General features: G+C 43.0%; 1 protein-coding gene across 3 annotated transcripts in view; it reads right to left on the reverse strand.

Annotated features, from left to right (window-relative positions):
- SPAG16 (sperm associated antigen 16) overlaps window positions 1–17,136 on the reverse strand; it is a 444,022-nt gene that overhangs the window by 231,657 nt on the left and 195,229 nt on the right. For 2 of the 3 annotated variants that reach the window (XM_083708993.1, XM_083708995.1), the window contains exon 11: window positions 7,492–7,635. The exons of the other annotated variant lie outside the window; for it this stretch is intronic. In XM_083708993.1, coding sequence (XP_083565119.1) covers window positions 7,492–7,635 — 144 coding nt within the window. The remainder of the gene's footprint in view (window positions 1–7,491; window positions 7,636–17,136) is intronic. 3 annotated transcript variants of the gene reach the window in all.

Raw genomic sequence — 17,136 nt, forward strand, 5'->3', positions numbered from 1 at the left:
TTCATATATTGAATGACTTAAACGACGTACAAAAATAACAGCAGCTTTTTTCCTATTCTTTCAATACCATGCGGTGAAAATAAATTCAGACTGGCTTATTTTAATTTTAATAACTGAGTGAAAAAGAGGAAAGCCTTTTGAAAAGTGTGTTGGTCAAAGACTAATGAGAAATCCTTGGAGGCCGAGTCACTGGATGCCATGGCAACAATACAGGATCAAAATCTTATTAGTATGCCCAGCAGCGCTACAATAGGTAGTGTTCTCTTCCAATTGCCCCCACCCCTTTATTCCATAAATTACTTTGATGTTCTCAAGACTGGTCCAGTAGGAACTACATTACATAATCAACTAAAATATTTTGACAGACATGCATCTATGCCCCACCCTCCCAGAAGCAAAACAACCAAACATACTAGCGACATGTATTAAAACGCTTAGTTCTCACTGAAGTATAAACCTCTGTCAAGAGTACGGCTGGTGGGAATCACATGATGGATAGCTTCTCCGTACTAAAACACTCAGTCATAGAAAACTGGTGTGTCATGTAGAAGAGTTCTAGTTTAGCCTTCTACCTGAGATGCTAGTTTTTTATGTGAAGGGTTCCTCGCCCTGCAAAAAAAGTGGAAGAATGTTCAGTCATAACAGACCCGAAAGGTAAAGGTAAAGGACCCCTGACAGTTAAGTCCAGTCGCAAACGACTCTGGGGTTGCAGGCTCATCTTGCTTTACAGGCTGAGGGAGCCAGCGTTTGTCCACAGTTTTTCTGGGTCATGTGGCCTGCATGACAAAGCTGTTTCTGGCAAACCAGAGCAGCGCACGGAAACGCCGTTTACCTTCCCGCCTACCTATTTATCCAATTGCACTTTGACGTGCTTTCAAACTGCTAGGTTGGCAGGAGCAGAGACCGAACAACAGGAGCTCACCCTGTCACGGGGATTCGAACCGCTGACCTTCCAATCGGCAAGCCCTAGGCTCAGTGGTTTAGACCACAGCGCCACCCACGTCCCTACCTGCCACCTTAAGGGGAGCCCACAAACATTTATACCTCAACAGTAAATGGGACAATGATTTTGCTGGTTATTCATATGTGTAATTTAACATAGAGACACACGCCTGTATCTTAGGATTCATTGCTTCAGTGTTTACAAGTCCCTCAGTCTCAGAGTCACAGAATTGCAGAATAGGAAGGGACCCACAAGGGTCATCTAGTCTAATCCCCTGTAACACAAGAATCTTTTGCCCAACATGGGGCTCGACTCCATGTCCCTGATATTAAGAGTCTCATGTTGTACCAACTGAGCTAGCTCTCAAGCTTGTCAACAGTAACCCATGTGTAAAGTCGCTCAACAGTAACTCCTATCTACTCTTCCTTTCCTTGCCTCTTTTCCCATTTCCCTTTGGGCTCTGCCTCTTCCAACTATTCTTCTAATTTAATGTTATTATTCAGTCATTCATAAACTTACAAAATGCAATAATACAAAATGCAACGTAAGCCCATTACTCATTACATCTTTTTTCTCTGTCCCGACGCATAAAATAAATCGAACACAAAGGAAGACAGGTGCACTGTGGTTCAACAGTGCTTGTAAACAGGCTAGACAACTTCTTGGTAACATCTACAAAGAGTATAAAGCCTCTGGGGCAACGGTCTTGCCAAAAGAATATTTCCAAGCAAAATCGGCCTACAAGCAAATTCAAAAGGGTGCCAGACTGGAATGGCAAGTGAATCAATGGCGGGCAATCATAGAAGCCTCATCATCACGGAACTCCAGACAATTTTGGCTCCTGGAAAATAAAAGAACTAAAAGATACCCTTTAACTATTATTCCCGCCCCAGTTTGGGAATCTTATTTAAAAAATTACTTTGCCACAACTGACTGTATCGTTAACACAAGAGACGAATTTCAAGATCAGCTTCCCCTCTGGCCCCCCACCGATCCGGAAGACATCCATGACTTGATCATCAACCTTAAAACAGGGAAAGCGCCTGGGCCAGACCTGACCCCGGCAGAAGCTATAAAATACCACGCGGACTGGTGGGCCAAGGTCCTGGCGAACATCTTCGATGCAGTTAACAACTCTGGAATGATTCCGGAAGTATGGAAGGACGCTGTTATCGTTCCAATCCACAAAAAGGGCTCACCAGATGACCCGGGGAACTACAGGAACATCAGCCTGCTCTCAATAGTGGGGACACTGTATGCCCGCTCCCTGTTGAACAGACTAATCCAATGGGCCGAAGAGAGAAAATTAATTGGGCCCGAACAAGCTGGATTCCGCCCAAAACAGTCAACAGTTAATCATATTCTAATTTTACAGCATCTTGCCTGGAAATATTCCACCCCAAAGGGTGGCCAACTCTGTGTGGCATTCATTGACCTAAAGGCAGCATTCGATAGTATCCCCAGGAGCATCCTCTGGGAAAAACTCACCCGCTGGGGCATCGACAGAAGGCTTCTCTGGCTAATAATCAAACTCCATGAGAACTCAGCGGCCAGAGTGAGATTCACCCCGGAGGGTGATCTCACGAATTCAATTCCCATTAACAGAGGTGTCCGACAGGGTTGTATATTGGCTCCACTCCTGTTCAATTTGTTCATAAGTGACATGAGGACTCCCCTAATAGAGGCCCAAGAAAGGATCCACGCACCCCGCCTAGCACTTTATCGCTGCCCCTTGTTACTATATGCGGATGACGCAGTCATTCTTTCTTTTTCTAGAGTAGGTCTCAGGAGGGCCCTAAAAAAATTTGGATCATACTGTAATGCAAATTCCCTTACAATTAATTATGGAAAATCTAAGATCCTGATTTTCTCAAAGAGCCGGAAACTCCATAATTGGAGAATTGATGGGAGAGTCATCGAACAAGTCTATAGATTCCAATATTTGGGAGTTTGGTTACAACATAACCTCAGATGGAAGGCCCATGTAGCCTATGTTACAAATAGAGCCAAAGCTATCTCCTTGGCAATCTTGCAATTCTTCTTCACTGATGGGGCCCTTCATATCCCATCGGCGTTGAAAGTCTTCAAGGCCAAGGTGATCCCGACAATTGCTTATGCCATCTCAATTTGGGGGACTTTTGCCAACCTATCTCACCTGGAGGTCATTCAAAATCAGTTTTTAAGAGGGATATTGAAACTGCCCAACTGTGTAAGTAATACAGCGTTACGCATGGAACTTAATATTGTATCCCTGGAAAATGCTCTGTGGAAGCACATACTTTGTCACTGGTTATCTCTATGGCACAATCTCCCAAACTTGTACTTGATACAATGTATGTGGAGAGATGATTTCCAGAGCCCATGGGTAAAAAATTTACAGCTGAAAATAACGGCAATGGGAATCTCCCCATCCAAATTACTAGAGCAGGACATAGTCCCAGCTAAAAGAACAGTAACCTGTAAGCTAGAGGAGATGGACTTGCAGCAGAAAATGATCTTGGGCAATGGTACCTGCTCACCTCTAAATCTTGGTTTATTACCCCTCTTAAGGCTCCCAAACTATTTGAATTCCTTAACTTCCTCAGCTCATAGATATGCCTTTGTAAAGGCAAGATTCAACACCTTCCCATCGAACGTGCTGAGAAATAGATTCTCCAATGGACAGATATCGCTCTTATGTGATTGTAATTGTGGGGCACCGGAATCGTTGCATCACATAATTTTTGACTGTGCTTTTCACTTACCGGCCAGGAGCAAGTTTCTTGCTCAATATCTTAAGGGAATTGCCGATGATACGATTGAAGCCAAACTGAGATATCTACTAATTGATGATGACCCCCTAAAATCACTCATGGTTGCCAGATTCCTGATCAGCGTCCTATCCCTAAAGAAGAGAAACGGTCTCCTGTGTGATTCGGATAACCCCTTTAAACCATGACCTATGTTTTAGGTGACATCACCATTGTTTTAAACCATGATCTATGTTTTAGGCGATATCACCATTGGTATCTTTGATTAATTTATGAGCAGAGGGCGATGTATAGGTTACAAATTTATTGTAATGTATGATGGTGGTTTTTGTTTTGCTTCGGTTACTGTTTGTCTTTTGTAAGTTTTGGCGATTTTAAATTTGGAGGTTTAAGTATAATATGTTGGTATGGGAAACTGTCGTGTAACGGGCCAATGGCCGTAATAAAGATCAATCCAATCCAATCAAGCCCATTACTCAATATTCAAGCTCTCCCTGCCTCTCTGCCACCCTTCCTACCCACAGTGAACCATGGCTCATGCTCCAAGGTCCTGTGATAGACTCCCCACTCCCTCCATCAAATTGACCATACCCTTCCTTCGTAGAAGCTGCAATGTTCACAGCATCAAACAAATGGAAGTGGGGTGTATTGGGACAGGAGATCTTACCTCACAAGGCAAGCTGTAACTCCTGATCATGGGATGGGGGGAGAATTCAAAACAATCCCTCACCTCTAAGCCTCCCTTAATTCAAGTAGCCCATAGTTAACAGTTAAATTTTAGCTACAAGCCCCAGGAAGGACAGCTCACTGCCAAAGTTAACATACAGATGCAGCAGCTATAGCTACAGGATGGCTTGAGGAGGAAGCCTAGTATGTTGGGGGGGGGGAGGAAGGAGAATGTCTTGTTACCGTCTTCTCTAATTTGCCTTGTACACACCTTCGCTGAGTAGAATCACCCACTGCTGCTGTCACACTAAAAAGCTGCTTCCTCTAAGTTTGTACAGAAGTGGCAGTGACCTGCTATTTGTCCAGATGCCATTTTGTTCTTAACATTTTTTTAAAATCTCCAAAAATATTCCCAAACATTTAATGTCATACACAATTTTCTGAAGAAAAAGTACTTCTAGACTTCCCACCTCATCTTTCCTGATGATTGTTTTTTTTACTTCTTTTTATTAGCTGTTTTGCAATATATATGTTTATATTATCTGAACTTCACTATCATTAAATCCAATGCTTTTATTTAAAATCCTGCCCACGACTTCATGTATGGGTGATAATTTGATAGATAATCCATCAATGGTGTTCCTGATGCCTTTTCAACGGAACATTTGATCCTGCTTATACTGGGTAAGATCATTGGTCTAGTACTGTCTACTCTACAGGGGTCTTTGGAAGAGATCTTTCCCATCACTAGAAATGCTGGGGATTTAAGTTGGGAGCATCTACATGCAAAGCACATGCACTGTGGCAGAACTATGAAGCTGGGAAGGACTCATCACCACCAGATCTCAGATGCAGTGGTAGTCTAGTAACACTAAGCATTGGTTCCTCCTATCCACTACCAAGATGTGGAACTGGAGAGAAGACAGACTCTGTCTGTTGCACACAAAGACTCTCCTCCCTGAAAGAGAGGGGAGTGGTTGTGGGCGGGAGCCCGAGCACCGCCTAGCAGGGGGCATTGCCCCCTGCCTCCAGCTCACCTGGCTGGCACTCACGCCCCCCCGGTGGCCACCCAACCAGGTGCCGCGGAGGGGGCGTGTTCAGCAGCTTTTTACTGCAGCGCCAGCCTCTCTCTGGCCTCTTTCCTTCCTCATCGTCGTCCCATTGTGAGTCAACTCATCAGGATCTCCTCTTCCACGTGCCCAGCTGAGCGACCACGTGGAGCCCGTACTTTGAAGAGGACTTTTTAAAAGGGAGGTTTCGCCGTGTTGTTGCTGTTGTCCAAGCTAACCCCCTTGTCTGTACCTTGCATTTCCCTACTGCTTCCCCCTCATTCTTCCTTATTTTCTCATTTAGATTTCCAAAGCCTTTTCTCATTGTTTCTGTCTGCTGAGCTTATTTAGTTCCGGAAGTTCTACGTTACCCTTTAAGACTTTACTCCTAGTGTTCTCTGCCTCCCGACTATACTGCCTAAAGTACTCCTTTTCTTTTGGGTGCTTGTTGCTGGGTTAGCGACTTTGTTTTGCCACAGTGCAGTTTTCTTCACTGCCTGGTTACTTTCCTTTTATTTGTATTATTTAGCTGTCTCCTCCGACCTGCGGATAGCCACTCTGTGTGTGCATGTGGCAATCGTCACAACTTTTGTGGTATTGGTGGGTAGGTTAGGCATTGGAATAATGTGTTGTGGTGTGTCGAAGTGCTAGGTGTGGCCATTCGCCTATGCCTTCAATGTTTAGGGGTATTCCGTTAAAGGAATCTGGCGGTCGTGTATTCTGTCCGAGGCCTGCTTGGCGGGAGGCCATGGCACGACCCTCGGTGACAGCAGGGGTGAGCCTATAGTTGGATCAGCATCAACAGGCTCCACCTACTGGTGAATAAACCCACTTGTTTCGATCCAATGCCTAAGCAATGAAAATTATACCTTTTCATTGCTGTAATCAATAAAGTTGTGGCCTTTTCTAGCCCATTAACCTTATATCACGTGTCCTTGTGTCTTCATTTCACTTTGCGGGGGTCGGGCCCTCGAACCACAAGGAACCTCCCGGGTAAAGTGACAGTCTGCAGCAGAAGCAGGTGCCATTTGGCCTGATGTTTCAGTGAACAAGCAAGTCAAAGGAGTGTATGTCAAGGTGTCGCCGGTGCAACCAAGGATTTCCCAGAACAGGGCAAACAATAGGAAGTAGCAGTGGCAACCTTTGAAGAAGCAGGGGGAAAGTAAGAGGCAAGCAGAAGCAGAAGGAGGGCTGAGCAAGAGGGAAAGGGTAGCAAAGGAGTGGAGAGAGGGTATCAGATGAAAGGAGAGATCCTCCATCCCCACCACTATGTGTGGTGTGTGTGTGTGTGTGTGTGTGTGTGTGAGAGAGAGAGAGAGAGAGAGAGAGAGAGAGAGAGAGTTGACTAAGCAACTAATAATGTCCAATTCAGATGACTCTTAGATCTGCTTGTCCTTAAGATTTTGAATGAGCTCCTTTCTCTGACTATAGAGTCTTATGCTAATAAACCACTCACATGCCCAGTTAATTGTGCAAATAAGCAGTCAAAAGGGTTTATGAAATTGCCCTTAGTTATACTGAGAGAGAGAGAAAGAGGAATGAAGACTGTCTTTTCCCGAGTAAAACTGCATTACCGGTCTGATTTCTAATGGTAATTAAATGCAATGAGTTGTTGGCTATCTCAGTGCTTCTTTTTCTTAAGTCATGGTGGGAGAAGTTTTAGGGAAAGGTTGATGCACTTGTTCTCTAGGTAACATGGGAGAGAAAATAGATACCATTTGGACAAATAAAATAAACACTTAAAAAGCCAATTGCAGTATTTATAGGTGATTTTAAGTATGCATCTAATTCAGCCTTGTGATAAGCAGAGAGACTGGCATGGAGAGATCTGAAAAGCTTATTACACTTTGTGAGATGCACAAGCATGTGGACAAAAGTCTGAAATGTACAAAATACTGAAAGCAATCAATCTTAAGTCAACAAAGTGAAAGGCAAAGGAACATTTATCTACATGTTTGGAAATTCAGCAGAAGGATCCACTCAGAATAGAAAGTCATCAAAGCAGACGGGCTAGAAAAGGCATAGCAAACAAGCACTTTCCCAGAAGGGATTAGTACTGGTTCACAATGCTGCTTTTACTGACCTTGGATGGAAGCAGCACCCAGAAAGCCAGTCAGTATGACCTTCACCCTTCATGATGATGTTCCCATTGGGAAAGGCCCACATCTTCCACAGGCGGTCATCACTTCCAGTAACAACAATGTCTTTCCTCGGATGTAAAGCCAAACTGTAGGGAGCAGAAAGTAGGGGTTGAGGAATTAAATCAAAAGAACCATAGTACCCCAGGAATTTGTTAAGGCATTTGCTTCTAGAAGGAAGTTCCATCAGCTACATTATACCTACCATACAAACACTCTAGAAACATTACAGATTTTTTTAAAGCTAAGGTTCCAAATATTAATAAATAGGAAACAACTCACTCCTAATGTCAATGTTTTGAATGCTGAACCCAGCATAATCATTCAGAACTTCAAAATACAATCAAATCTTACTTGATGTCCTCATTATACATCATATATGTAGCAAGTACTCTGAGAAAGGTACTTGCCCCTTACCCTGGGAGACTGTGAAGGAGATATCTGCCCCAAATCCTCTAATCTGAACTGGCACCTAGGCTAAGGTTACCAGACATCCCCGTTTCCCAAGGACAGTCCCAGAATTTACAAATCATTCCCCATACAAAATCCACTGGAGTTGAAAAGTGTCTCCAGGTTCATTGAAAAAAATCTGGTGACCTTAACTTAAGCAAGGAGGGGAGAATGCTTGAGAAACAAACCCAACCCACTCCTTGGCTTACTGCAAACTTGGGTGATGGGCTGCAGGGAAGGGCTCTTCTCTAAGGTCCCGTTTGTAATTTGTAATAACTTCCTTTACTCTTTACCCCCTTTCCCTTCTTAAATTGATATTTTCCTATTTAAAGACGATTAAAAACAGTTAATTCATTTCTCTGAATCCAAGTAAAAATGGGACAAGTCCTTTTTTCAGCTTGCGCACATCCCACTGTCTTCAATAAGCCTGTGTGTATATGGAACATTATCTTCTCCCTGTCTTTCTCTAAACACCTTTTAGAAAAAGAAAAAGCCACAACTATTTTCTCAAAGTGCCTTTGTAATAATCTGTAGCAACTGGTTGGTAAAAATAACATGTATAGTATATCAGAGAAAATAAGCTCTTGCCATAGAATGTAACACACAATGCAGAATTCATAGGGTTTCCCCCCTCTGCCTTAATTACAGGGCTCCTACAAAATGTGAAAACTGCTCAAGAGTCGTACAACCAGAAGTGAATACCATTTAATTAGCAGCTGGGTTGGTGACACAAGTATGGTCGGGCTGCCACTTGCAAAGGGAATCACATTCATTCCTCAAAGGGTGCCATATGTGTAACATTAATTAGGAGCCCTTGCTTTTCTTTCAGCAGCTCAGCAATGTAAAAAAGTTTTGCTTTCTTTTTGTTCACAGGATCTAATTATTTCCAGTAGAGAAGCCCCTGTAAACTCAAGTGAAAGTACTTTAAGAGGCCATGGCACATGTGATGTCAGCATTCTCTCTACCCCCCCCCCCCCAGCTGCAGAAGGACTTGGTCCCTACATAAAGTGGCAATGCAGAGGATGTCATAGTCATTTTCATCTGATGCATTTATATGCCCATTGCATTATTTGGAATTGTTTAAAAAAAGGTAAAGGTACCCCTGCCCGTACGGGCCAGTCTTGCCAGACTCTGGGGTTGTGTGCCCATCTCACTTAAGAGGCCAGGGGCCAGCGCTGTCCGGAGACACTTCCGGGTCACGTGGCCAGCGTGACATCGCTGCTCTGGCGAGCCAGAGCCGCACACGGAAACGCCGTTTACCTTCCCGCTGGTAAGCGGTCCCTATTTATCTAATTGCACCCGGAGGTGCTTTCGAACTGCTAGGTTGGCAGGCGCTGGGACCGAGCAGCGGGAGCGCACCCCGCCGCAGGGATTCGAACCGCCGACCTTTCGATCGGCAAGTCCTAGGCGCTGAGGCTTTAACCCACAGCGCCACCTGCGTCCCCTGGAATTGTTTAACTCTCCTTAAAAACAACCCTCCACTTATTGTTGGACTCCAACTCCCATGAATCCTGGGCAGCCTGGCCAACAGTCAGATATAGGGCAGGAGTCAGAGTCCACCAAGAGCTGGAGGGACACAGGTTAGCCTCATTGCTATAGCAGTGGCTAATTACAGTGGCTAATGTGGGTGTGGTTTTGTTTACAAAGCTAGGACTAGCTTCAGTTTATGCTACAATTCAAGATATGTTATCAACTCTGAAGCATAAATATACCAATAACTGAAACCGCTTCCACCTCCAAATTGAAAATCACTGTTACTTGGGCTCAAGTAACACCCAAGCGGCGCCACCAGATTCAATGGAATTGTCTTCATGGGTAACATGCATGTCTAAGCTATCTGTGAATGAGAAATATCCAACACAAGGCTACATGGAATTGCACCGATTCCCATCATTTCAGCAGAACACTTTGGGCCACTGAGAGAGATTGCATAAAGGTCTACTCATACAGATGTGTACAGGCATGAATTGTGTGATCCTAATCAGATGTTTAAGCCTCAGCGCAAACCTGCTTCTACAACTGTGATTCCCCGCTGCGCATGTACTTTGACACTGAACATCTACACAAGACTACACTGGGCACCTGAGTGTTTGGATAGAACAGAAGCTAGAGATGCTCAATATACATAATCAGTGATGAAGTCATGATAAACAGCCTGTGGCATCAGTTGCCTAGATCTCATCCCACCAAAGGCTTCTGTGTCTTTAAATTATTGTAACCTTGAAAAAAAGCTTCACATCTGGTGGGGAAACAACTTGATAAACTTATCGCTGCCTCCGAGTTATTAAAGGAATAAGAGAAAATAAAGGAAAACATTTCCTGAATCACACAAATTTCACATTTCCCCCCGTGACTCCCCATTATTTTTCTCAGGAAGACAAGGAAAAGAAAAGCACCTCCATCAGCGGTTTTCCCTGATGTCTACGACCAATACTAAAAGCAGACTTCAGCACCTTTAAATGGGTCTTAAACTCCCACCTTTTTATTGCTGCTTTTAGTGGCTAGTTTGTGTTGGATTTTTTTTGCTGGGTATTGTTGTTTTATACTAATTTTAGTAATATTTGAAATGCAATGAGATCTGGTTTTATATTATTATAAAATTGAATTATGATTTGATGTGCATTGACCTGTCTTGAGTATCACACTAAGTGAAACCAGAAGCACTGATCTGGAGCATTCAGAAGTTTAGTCTCATTGTCCCAAGAGAGGCTGCATTTTTTCTATTTCATGATTTTGCACTGAAATATATAATTAGACTTTGGTACTTTGTGGTGGTTGTGCAGCATATTGTGACCAATGATCGTTCTACAATTTACTGTTGAAGGTAAGGGTATCTATTAGCTTCCAGTTAAAAAAGCATGACAACTTATATTTTGTCTGCTTTCAACAATGGTTACCTCAGCGGTTACTAATAACATTCATCAGGTTCTGCTGGAATATATATATTTTAAATAGAACTGGAGTGTTCAAATGTGAAACAAAACACATTTTGTGAGGTAAATTACAATGATTATTTGACTTGCTAATGATTTTTATTGTGTGATCTTTGGCACTTTTCAATGTATATGTTTTCTGAGAGCACAGAAATATTAAACTGTCTTCTTTTTCAATAAAAGGAAAACAGCTGTTCCCAAATGCAATTTTAGCTTGACCAACTTGAAACAAGGCAGTTTCTATCTCTAGCTTGTTTGAGATTATAATTCATCATTATTGTTAGCAATTCCCAGGTTTCTCTTGTAAAGGGAAGTTTTCCCTCTGCACATATGTTTTCCCTCTGCACATAACTGTTGCATTATAGGGAAGCATTGCATCTCTTTCTACACATAACTGTGGCCTTATGGGAAGTCTTGCTATGGGAAGTATTGCTTCTTTTCTCTTGCATTCTGGGAAGTCTCGCTTATAATCTTCTCTCTGTTTCTGCACACACTGTACGAACCTGCTCCAAACACCAAGACATTCCCTCATCGCTCCGTTCACCTAAAGTTCATGGTGACTTGTACTCCATGCATAGCTGACCACATCTCTAGAACTTGATTATTGTATTCTTTCATGTTATGATCAATCATTAGTAATTGTTTCATGCCATATTAATCTTTGGTTAGGAGGTTTCATGCTTGTCTAGTCCCAACCTCGTTTCCCAGCCTTTAATCTACCAGTGATTAATGTTCACATGTAATTCCCACCCCTCACATGTAATTCCCGCCTTGCATTTGCATTAACCAATAGGCAATGAGTTTCTTTGTGTTTGTATCAACCAATCAGCCACAACCACACCTGTGGCAATGTTTGTAATATTCAATAAAAGAGAGTTCCCGGGGCTTCCCCGGCAGACGCCTCTCACATGACACCTACTACTCGTCTCCCGTGATTTTCATTCCTACACTCTTGCATGGCAGCTTTTTCACAGATGGTTAGAAGCACTGCTGCGTTCTGTACACACTTAGAAAGAATGTGACACAAAACTTGCCACTTGGCAAGTTCTGCTAAATTACAAAGGTTTATACAAGAAGGTATTTCCAAATTGATTAAAAAATACAGCATTGACCTGCCAATTCAAATTCCTAAATTAATATGAAAATTTAAGGCATTACCCTTTTCAAGGTCACCATTAGAATTGCAAAAAGATATATCACTTCCTATTTTCAATATATGGGGCCCTGATCCTGCGTATATGCATTTAATGGCCTATGTTGCTTCTGTGCACGTACACACACACACACACACACACCCCTTCCTATGCATTATGAGATTAGAAGTGGGCATCAGACGTGTGTGACATCTCCCCTTTCCTTCCTGTCCCTACTTCATACTCTATGAGCAGAAGGTACTGTCCAAACTGCAATAAACCTTAATTTGGATACTTGACCGAAAACTTGTAGTAAAAGTTCGAACTATGGATTGACAAAGGATTTATAAAAATAGTTATGAAAGAGATGCAGAGGGGGGAATCATTACATTAAGATCCACAATGCGGGGAGGGGGGTGTCAAAAGGGATTATATGTTTTTTAATTCATTTGTTTATGTAAAATGAAAAATGCAAAAATAACATTTGCGTGTCGAGGTCCCCAAGCCACCCCCCAAATAACTCACAACGCACACTTAATTTTTGTTTAAGGTTTTTGGCATAATTTTGGCCACAACTTTATTTAAATACAAAACCGTGAGTGGTTGTTTAGGCATTGGTTAAGACTATCTGTCCCCCCGCCTGGGAACAGAACTGACTTCCAGACACCACCGAAAGACAGTGCGGGGGAAAGCAAGTCGGGGAGAAATGGAGCTGAGTCACAGACCCTCAATTCTCATCCGCATGCTCCCCGAAGGCTTGCCGGCCCTAGTCCCATTCCAGGGATTGGACAAAAAGATGGCAAGCCCCAGGATTCCTTTAACAGAATTCCCTTTCCGCAGCAACCATGGAGGGGCAGGCCCAGCCTATCCTAACTCCTCCTCCACCAATTTATAACCAGTGCCTAACCGCAACCTTACAAGTTGTGACGATTTGCTACGCAGTAGGCAAAAACCAAATGGCCCAGCCAATCAGCCAGATGGACAAAATTCCTACCAGGCCCCTGCCCCAACGGCAGACGACCCCATGACAGGCATAGCAAGGTCAATGCAACAACCCCTTACTCAAGGGCGGGTGGGCGGGTGATCCGTTGCACACAGCAAAGAGAAAGCTCCAGGCTGCGTGCAGAGTATTTAAACATTTTACCCCTCCCACAAAGATTGCAACATAACTTTTACCCCAGCAACCCAGTGAACCAATCACCGCCCCAGGCCATCTTTAGAGACCCTGCCTGGTAACAGAGGGGAGGCTCAGCAGACCCCACCGCAACACGTGCTCTTCATGAAGGAGAACACGCTTTATAAAAAGGAAGTATTTTGATAGCAATGATATAAAAGATCCATGGTCAGGGTAAGATAGGTGCAAACTCTCTTCCTATGCAGCCTGGCCTTCCCACTCTGACAGGCTGGAAGAAGAAGATGGAGCTGTTAGCCATTCACTTCAAACAAACATTGGTTACAGAGCCTGCTTTGGATCAAAACAGTCACAATCTCCAGCTCAGACATAAGCCAGGGATCATTGTTTCTCCCATATGCTTAGCAGGAGCAAATTGCCCCTGTTCAGAGTGTTAGCCAAGGTTTACTGGGTTACTGGGTTACTGGGACTGGAGAAATGGGGTCAGAGTCTGAAGTGGGTTGAGTGACTGGACTTTTGCTCAAGAGCTAATGTTCCCTTCAGCACACAGAACTAGTTGGGCAGCGCACTGGCTCTCTTCCTTGTCCAGGAAGGTTTAATCAATTATAAGGAAAGAGTAATATGAAAGAAGGATTTCAAATCTCAGCAAGCAGAACAGGACTGGCACATCCTATAATTAACAATGCCTTTATGAATGGATGGGTTTCATTTCAGCTCGAAACATTTCTGCCTTTATTTAAATCTAATTTTGGTGATGAAATAACGTTTTTATGCTTTTATTTAGTTGGAGGTTTGACATTTTACAGATCTGAAAACTGTTGTGTATGATATCATCGAAAACATTTCTTTTAAGGTCAAAGAATTGCAGTTTTCTGACATTTACAGTGATAATAAATTCTGTATTTCTAGCCATTAGGCAACAAGGGGTTTCAACTACCTCATAAATCGCCTAATGATTTGACATTGCGCATATTGGACAGATTCAACAGGACTGCATGTGCATTTCTCCTGTGTGCTATTATTTCTGACAATGCCTATTCACACTACCCATACAGATGCTACTTATGTGATGAACGTATTTCCCAATAGCCTTGTCTCCATTGTTCTATGTTATATTTTTATCACACTTATTTAAAATATTTAAATCCCACTCATTCACAAAGCAGCATCCAACAAAATTTTAAATCACATTAAAATGGCAATAAACAAACTGCACTACAGACACTTCTAAAAACCTTTCATTTCTCAGGAGGTTGCCTGGAGGCAGAGTCCCTATGCAAGGTCCAGTCCAGTCCTAAGGTCAGGAGTATCTCAGTTCATGTGGTCAGACAATCCAGGGGTCCAAAGTCACAAGAAGCAAGAAGCAGAAAGGTGTGGTCAGGAACAACAAATGTTGTTTCCAGCAACTGACCAAGGCTGGAAACCCTGCTCAAGAAAGCTGGAGCCAGTTGGTTCTCATCTAGAGCAAGAAGGCTGATAATCAGCAGGTGGAGTCACTTCTCCTTCTGCTCCTTCAGGCTCAGCAGGTAAAGGCGACTCCTGGCCCATGACACACATCTCACCCAGAATCTTGTTTCCCAGCCTCAAAACTACAGCTGTGAAGGCCCAGCTACATGCACATTTTAAAATATTTTTTATAATTCTATAGAATGCATTAAACAAAATTTGGCATTCCAGTAGTAACCTCTACCTTACACTTCTCACTCAGCCAACACTTACATCTTTTATATAATCATTAAGTGAGATATTTCCCTGTTTCTTAAACATTGTCAGTACTTTCAACCTGTTTAGTTGTATATATAGAGCAATATTTGGGTATTTTACCAAAGTCCACAAGTTACTGTATATGCATGTACAGTGGTACCTCTGGATACGAACAGGATCCATTCCAGAGCTCCGTTCGCATCCTGAGTAGAACGTAACACACGTCTGCGCAGGTCGTGATTCACTGCTTCTGCGCATGCGCGTGACGTCATTTTGAGCGTCTGCGAATGTGCAAGTGGCGAAACCCAGAAGTAATGCGGTCTGTTACTTTCGGGTCGCCGCGGAGAATAGAACAAGTCTGTTTTCATCCTCCCCCTTCCCAAAAGTGAAGCAACCTTCCACCACTCGGGTGAAGGGAAATGCAGAGGTGGTAGCAAATGCAGGTACTGTGTTCCCCCCAACCTTCTCGCCAAAGTCTAGCAATGGGGCAGGCCCCACTATCCGTGCCCTGAAATGACCCATTCCTACTAGGAAGACTTCCTAGAAAAAGAGGGGGGTCTGACACATGCATGCAAATGCTCTCCTCAGGCTCTCAGACTGTGTATCCTGGAACAAAGTGATAGGGATTCAGCAGCAGAGCACATTGTGCACTGAGAGATGCCCAACACACACACACACACACACACACACACACACAGAGAGAGAGAGAGAGAGAGAGAGAGAGAGAGAGAGAGAGAGAACAGAATCATAGAATCATAGAGTTGGAAGAGACCACAAGGGCCATCGAGTCCAACCCCCTGCCAAGCAGGAAACACCATCAGAGCACTCCTGACATATGGCTGTCAAGCCTCTTCTTAAAGACCTCCAAAGAAGGAGACTCCACCACACTCCTTGGCAGCAAATTCCACTGTCGAACAGCTCTTACTGTCAGGAGGTTCTTCCTAATGTTTAGGTGGAATCTTCTTTCTTGTAGTTTGATCCATTGCTCCGTGTCTGCTTCTCTGGAGCAGCAGAAAACAACCTTTCTCCCTCCTCTATGTGACATCCTTTTATATATTTGAACATGGCTATCATGTCACCCCTTAACCTCCTCTTCTCCAGGCTAAACATGCCCAGCTCCCTTAGCCGTTCCTCATAAGGCATCGTTTCCAGGCCTTTGACCATTTTGGTTGCCCTTCTCTGGACACGTTCCAGTTTGTCAGTGTCCTTCTTGAACTGTGGTGCCCAGAACTGGACACAGTACTCCAGGTGAGGTCTGACCAGAGCAGAATACAGTGGCACTATTACTTCCCTTGATCTAGATGCTATACTCCTATTGATGCAGCCCAGAATTGCATTGGCTTTTTTAGCTGCCGCATCACACTGTTGGCTCATGTCAAGTTTGTGGTCAACCAAGACTCCTAGATCCTTTTCACATGTACTGCTCTCAAGCCAGGTGTCACCCATCTTGTATTTGTGCCTCTCATTTTTTTTGCCCAAGTGCAATACTTTACATTTCTCCCTATTAAAATTCATCTTGTTTGTTTTGGCCCAGTTCTCTAATCTGTCAAGGTCGTTTTGAAGTGTGATCCTGTCCTCTGGGGTGTTAGCCACCCCTCCCAGTTTGGTGTCATCTGCAAATTTGATCAGGATGCCCTTGAGTCCATCACAGGTTCTGTGATGCTTCTGTTATGCTAGTTCTTGGCTGTGGGGATACAAATTTAAATCACTAATTAAATATTTGAACAACACAGAAATGCTAGGATAAGAATACATACATCACCTGCCCTATCAGAAAAACAAAACTGTCTATAATACCTAATGGCATATCAAAATGTTACAAACTTCAAATCTGTGTTCTCTGGAAAAAATGGTTTTAATTTAGATGTGGTGCAGAAATGTGGTTAAGAAAGGGATATTCATGAATAGAAATATCACCCAGATGAATGCACTAATAATTAAATAAAATGTATGTGAATACTCCTTTTACTGTAACAGCTATGTATAAACTAAACTAATCTAAGATGTGTCCCATTAGTCTTCTTACCATGTGAAGTAATATTTATTTATTTATTTATTTTGCTAACATTAGTCTTTAAACTGTGCATTGCATTATTCTACAATTACCATGCTGATGATATTTTTCTATGACAAATAGACTGTGATCCTCTCTTTAAAATAAAAAAGGCAACCATTAAAAAATAACTTTCATTATGTACTTCAGTAAGGGAAGTAGACAAGAAATGCAGAGATGAAGGT

This window comes from Podarcis gaigeae, assembly GCF_964106915.1.
Source record: "Podarcis gaigeae genome assembly, chromosome: 1".
Classification (NCBI taxonomy): Eukaryota; Metazoa; Chordata; class Lepidosauria; order Squamata; family Lacertidae; genus Podarcis; species Podarcis gaigeae.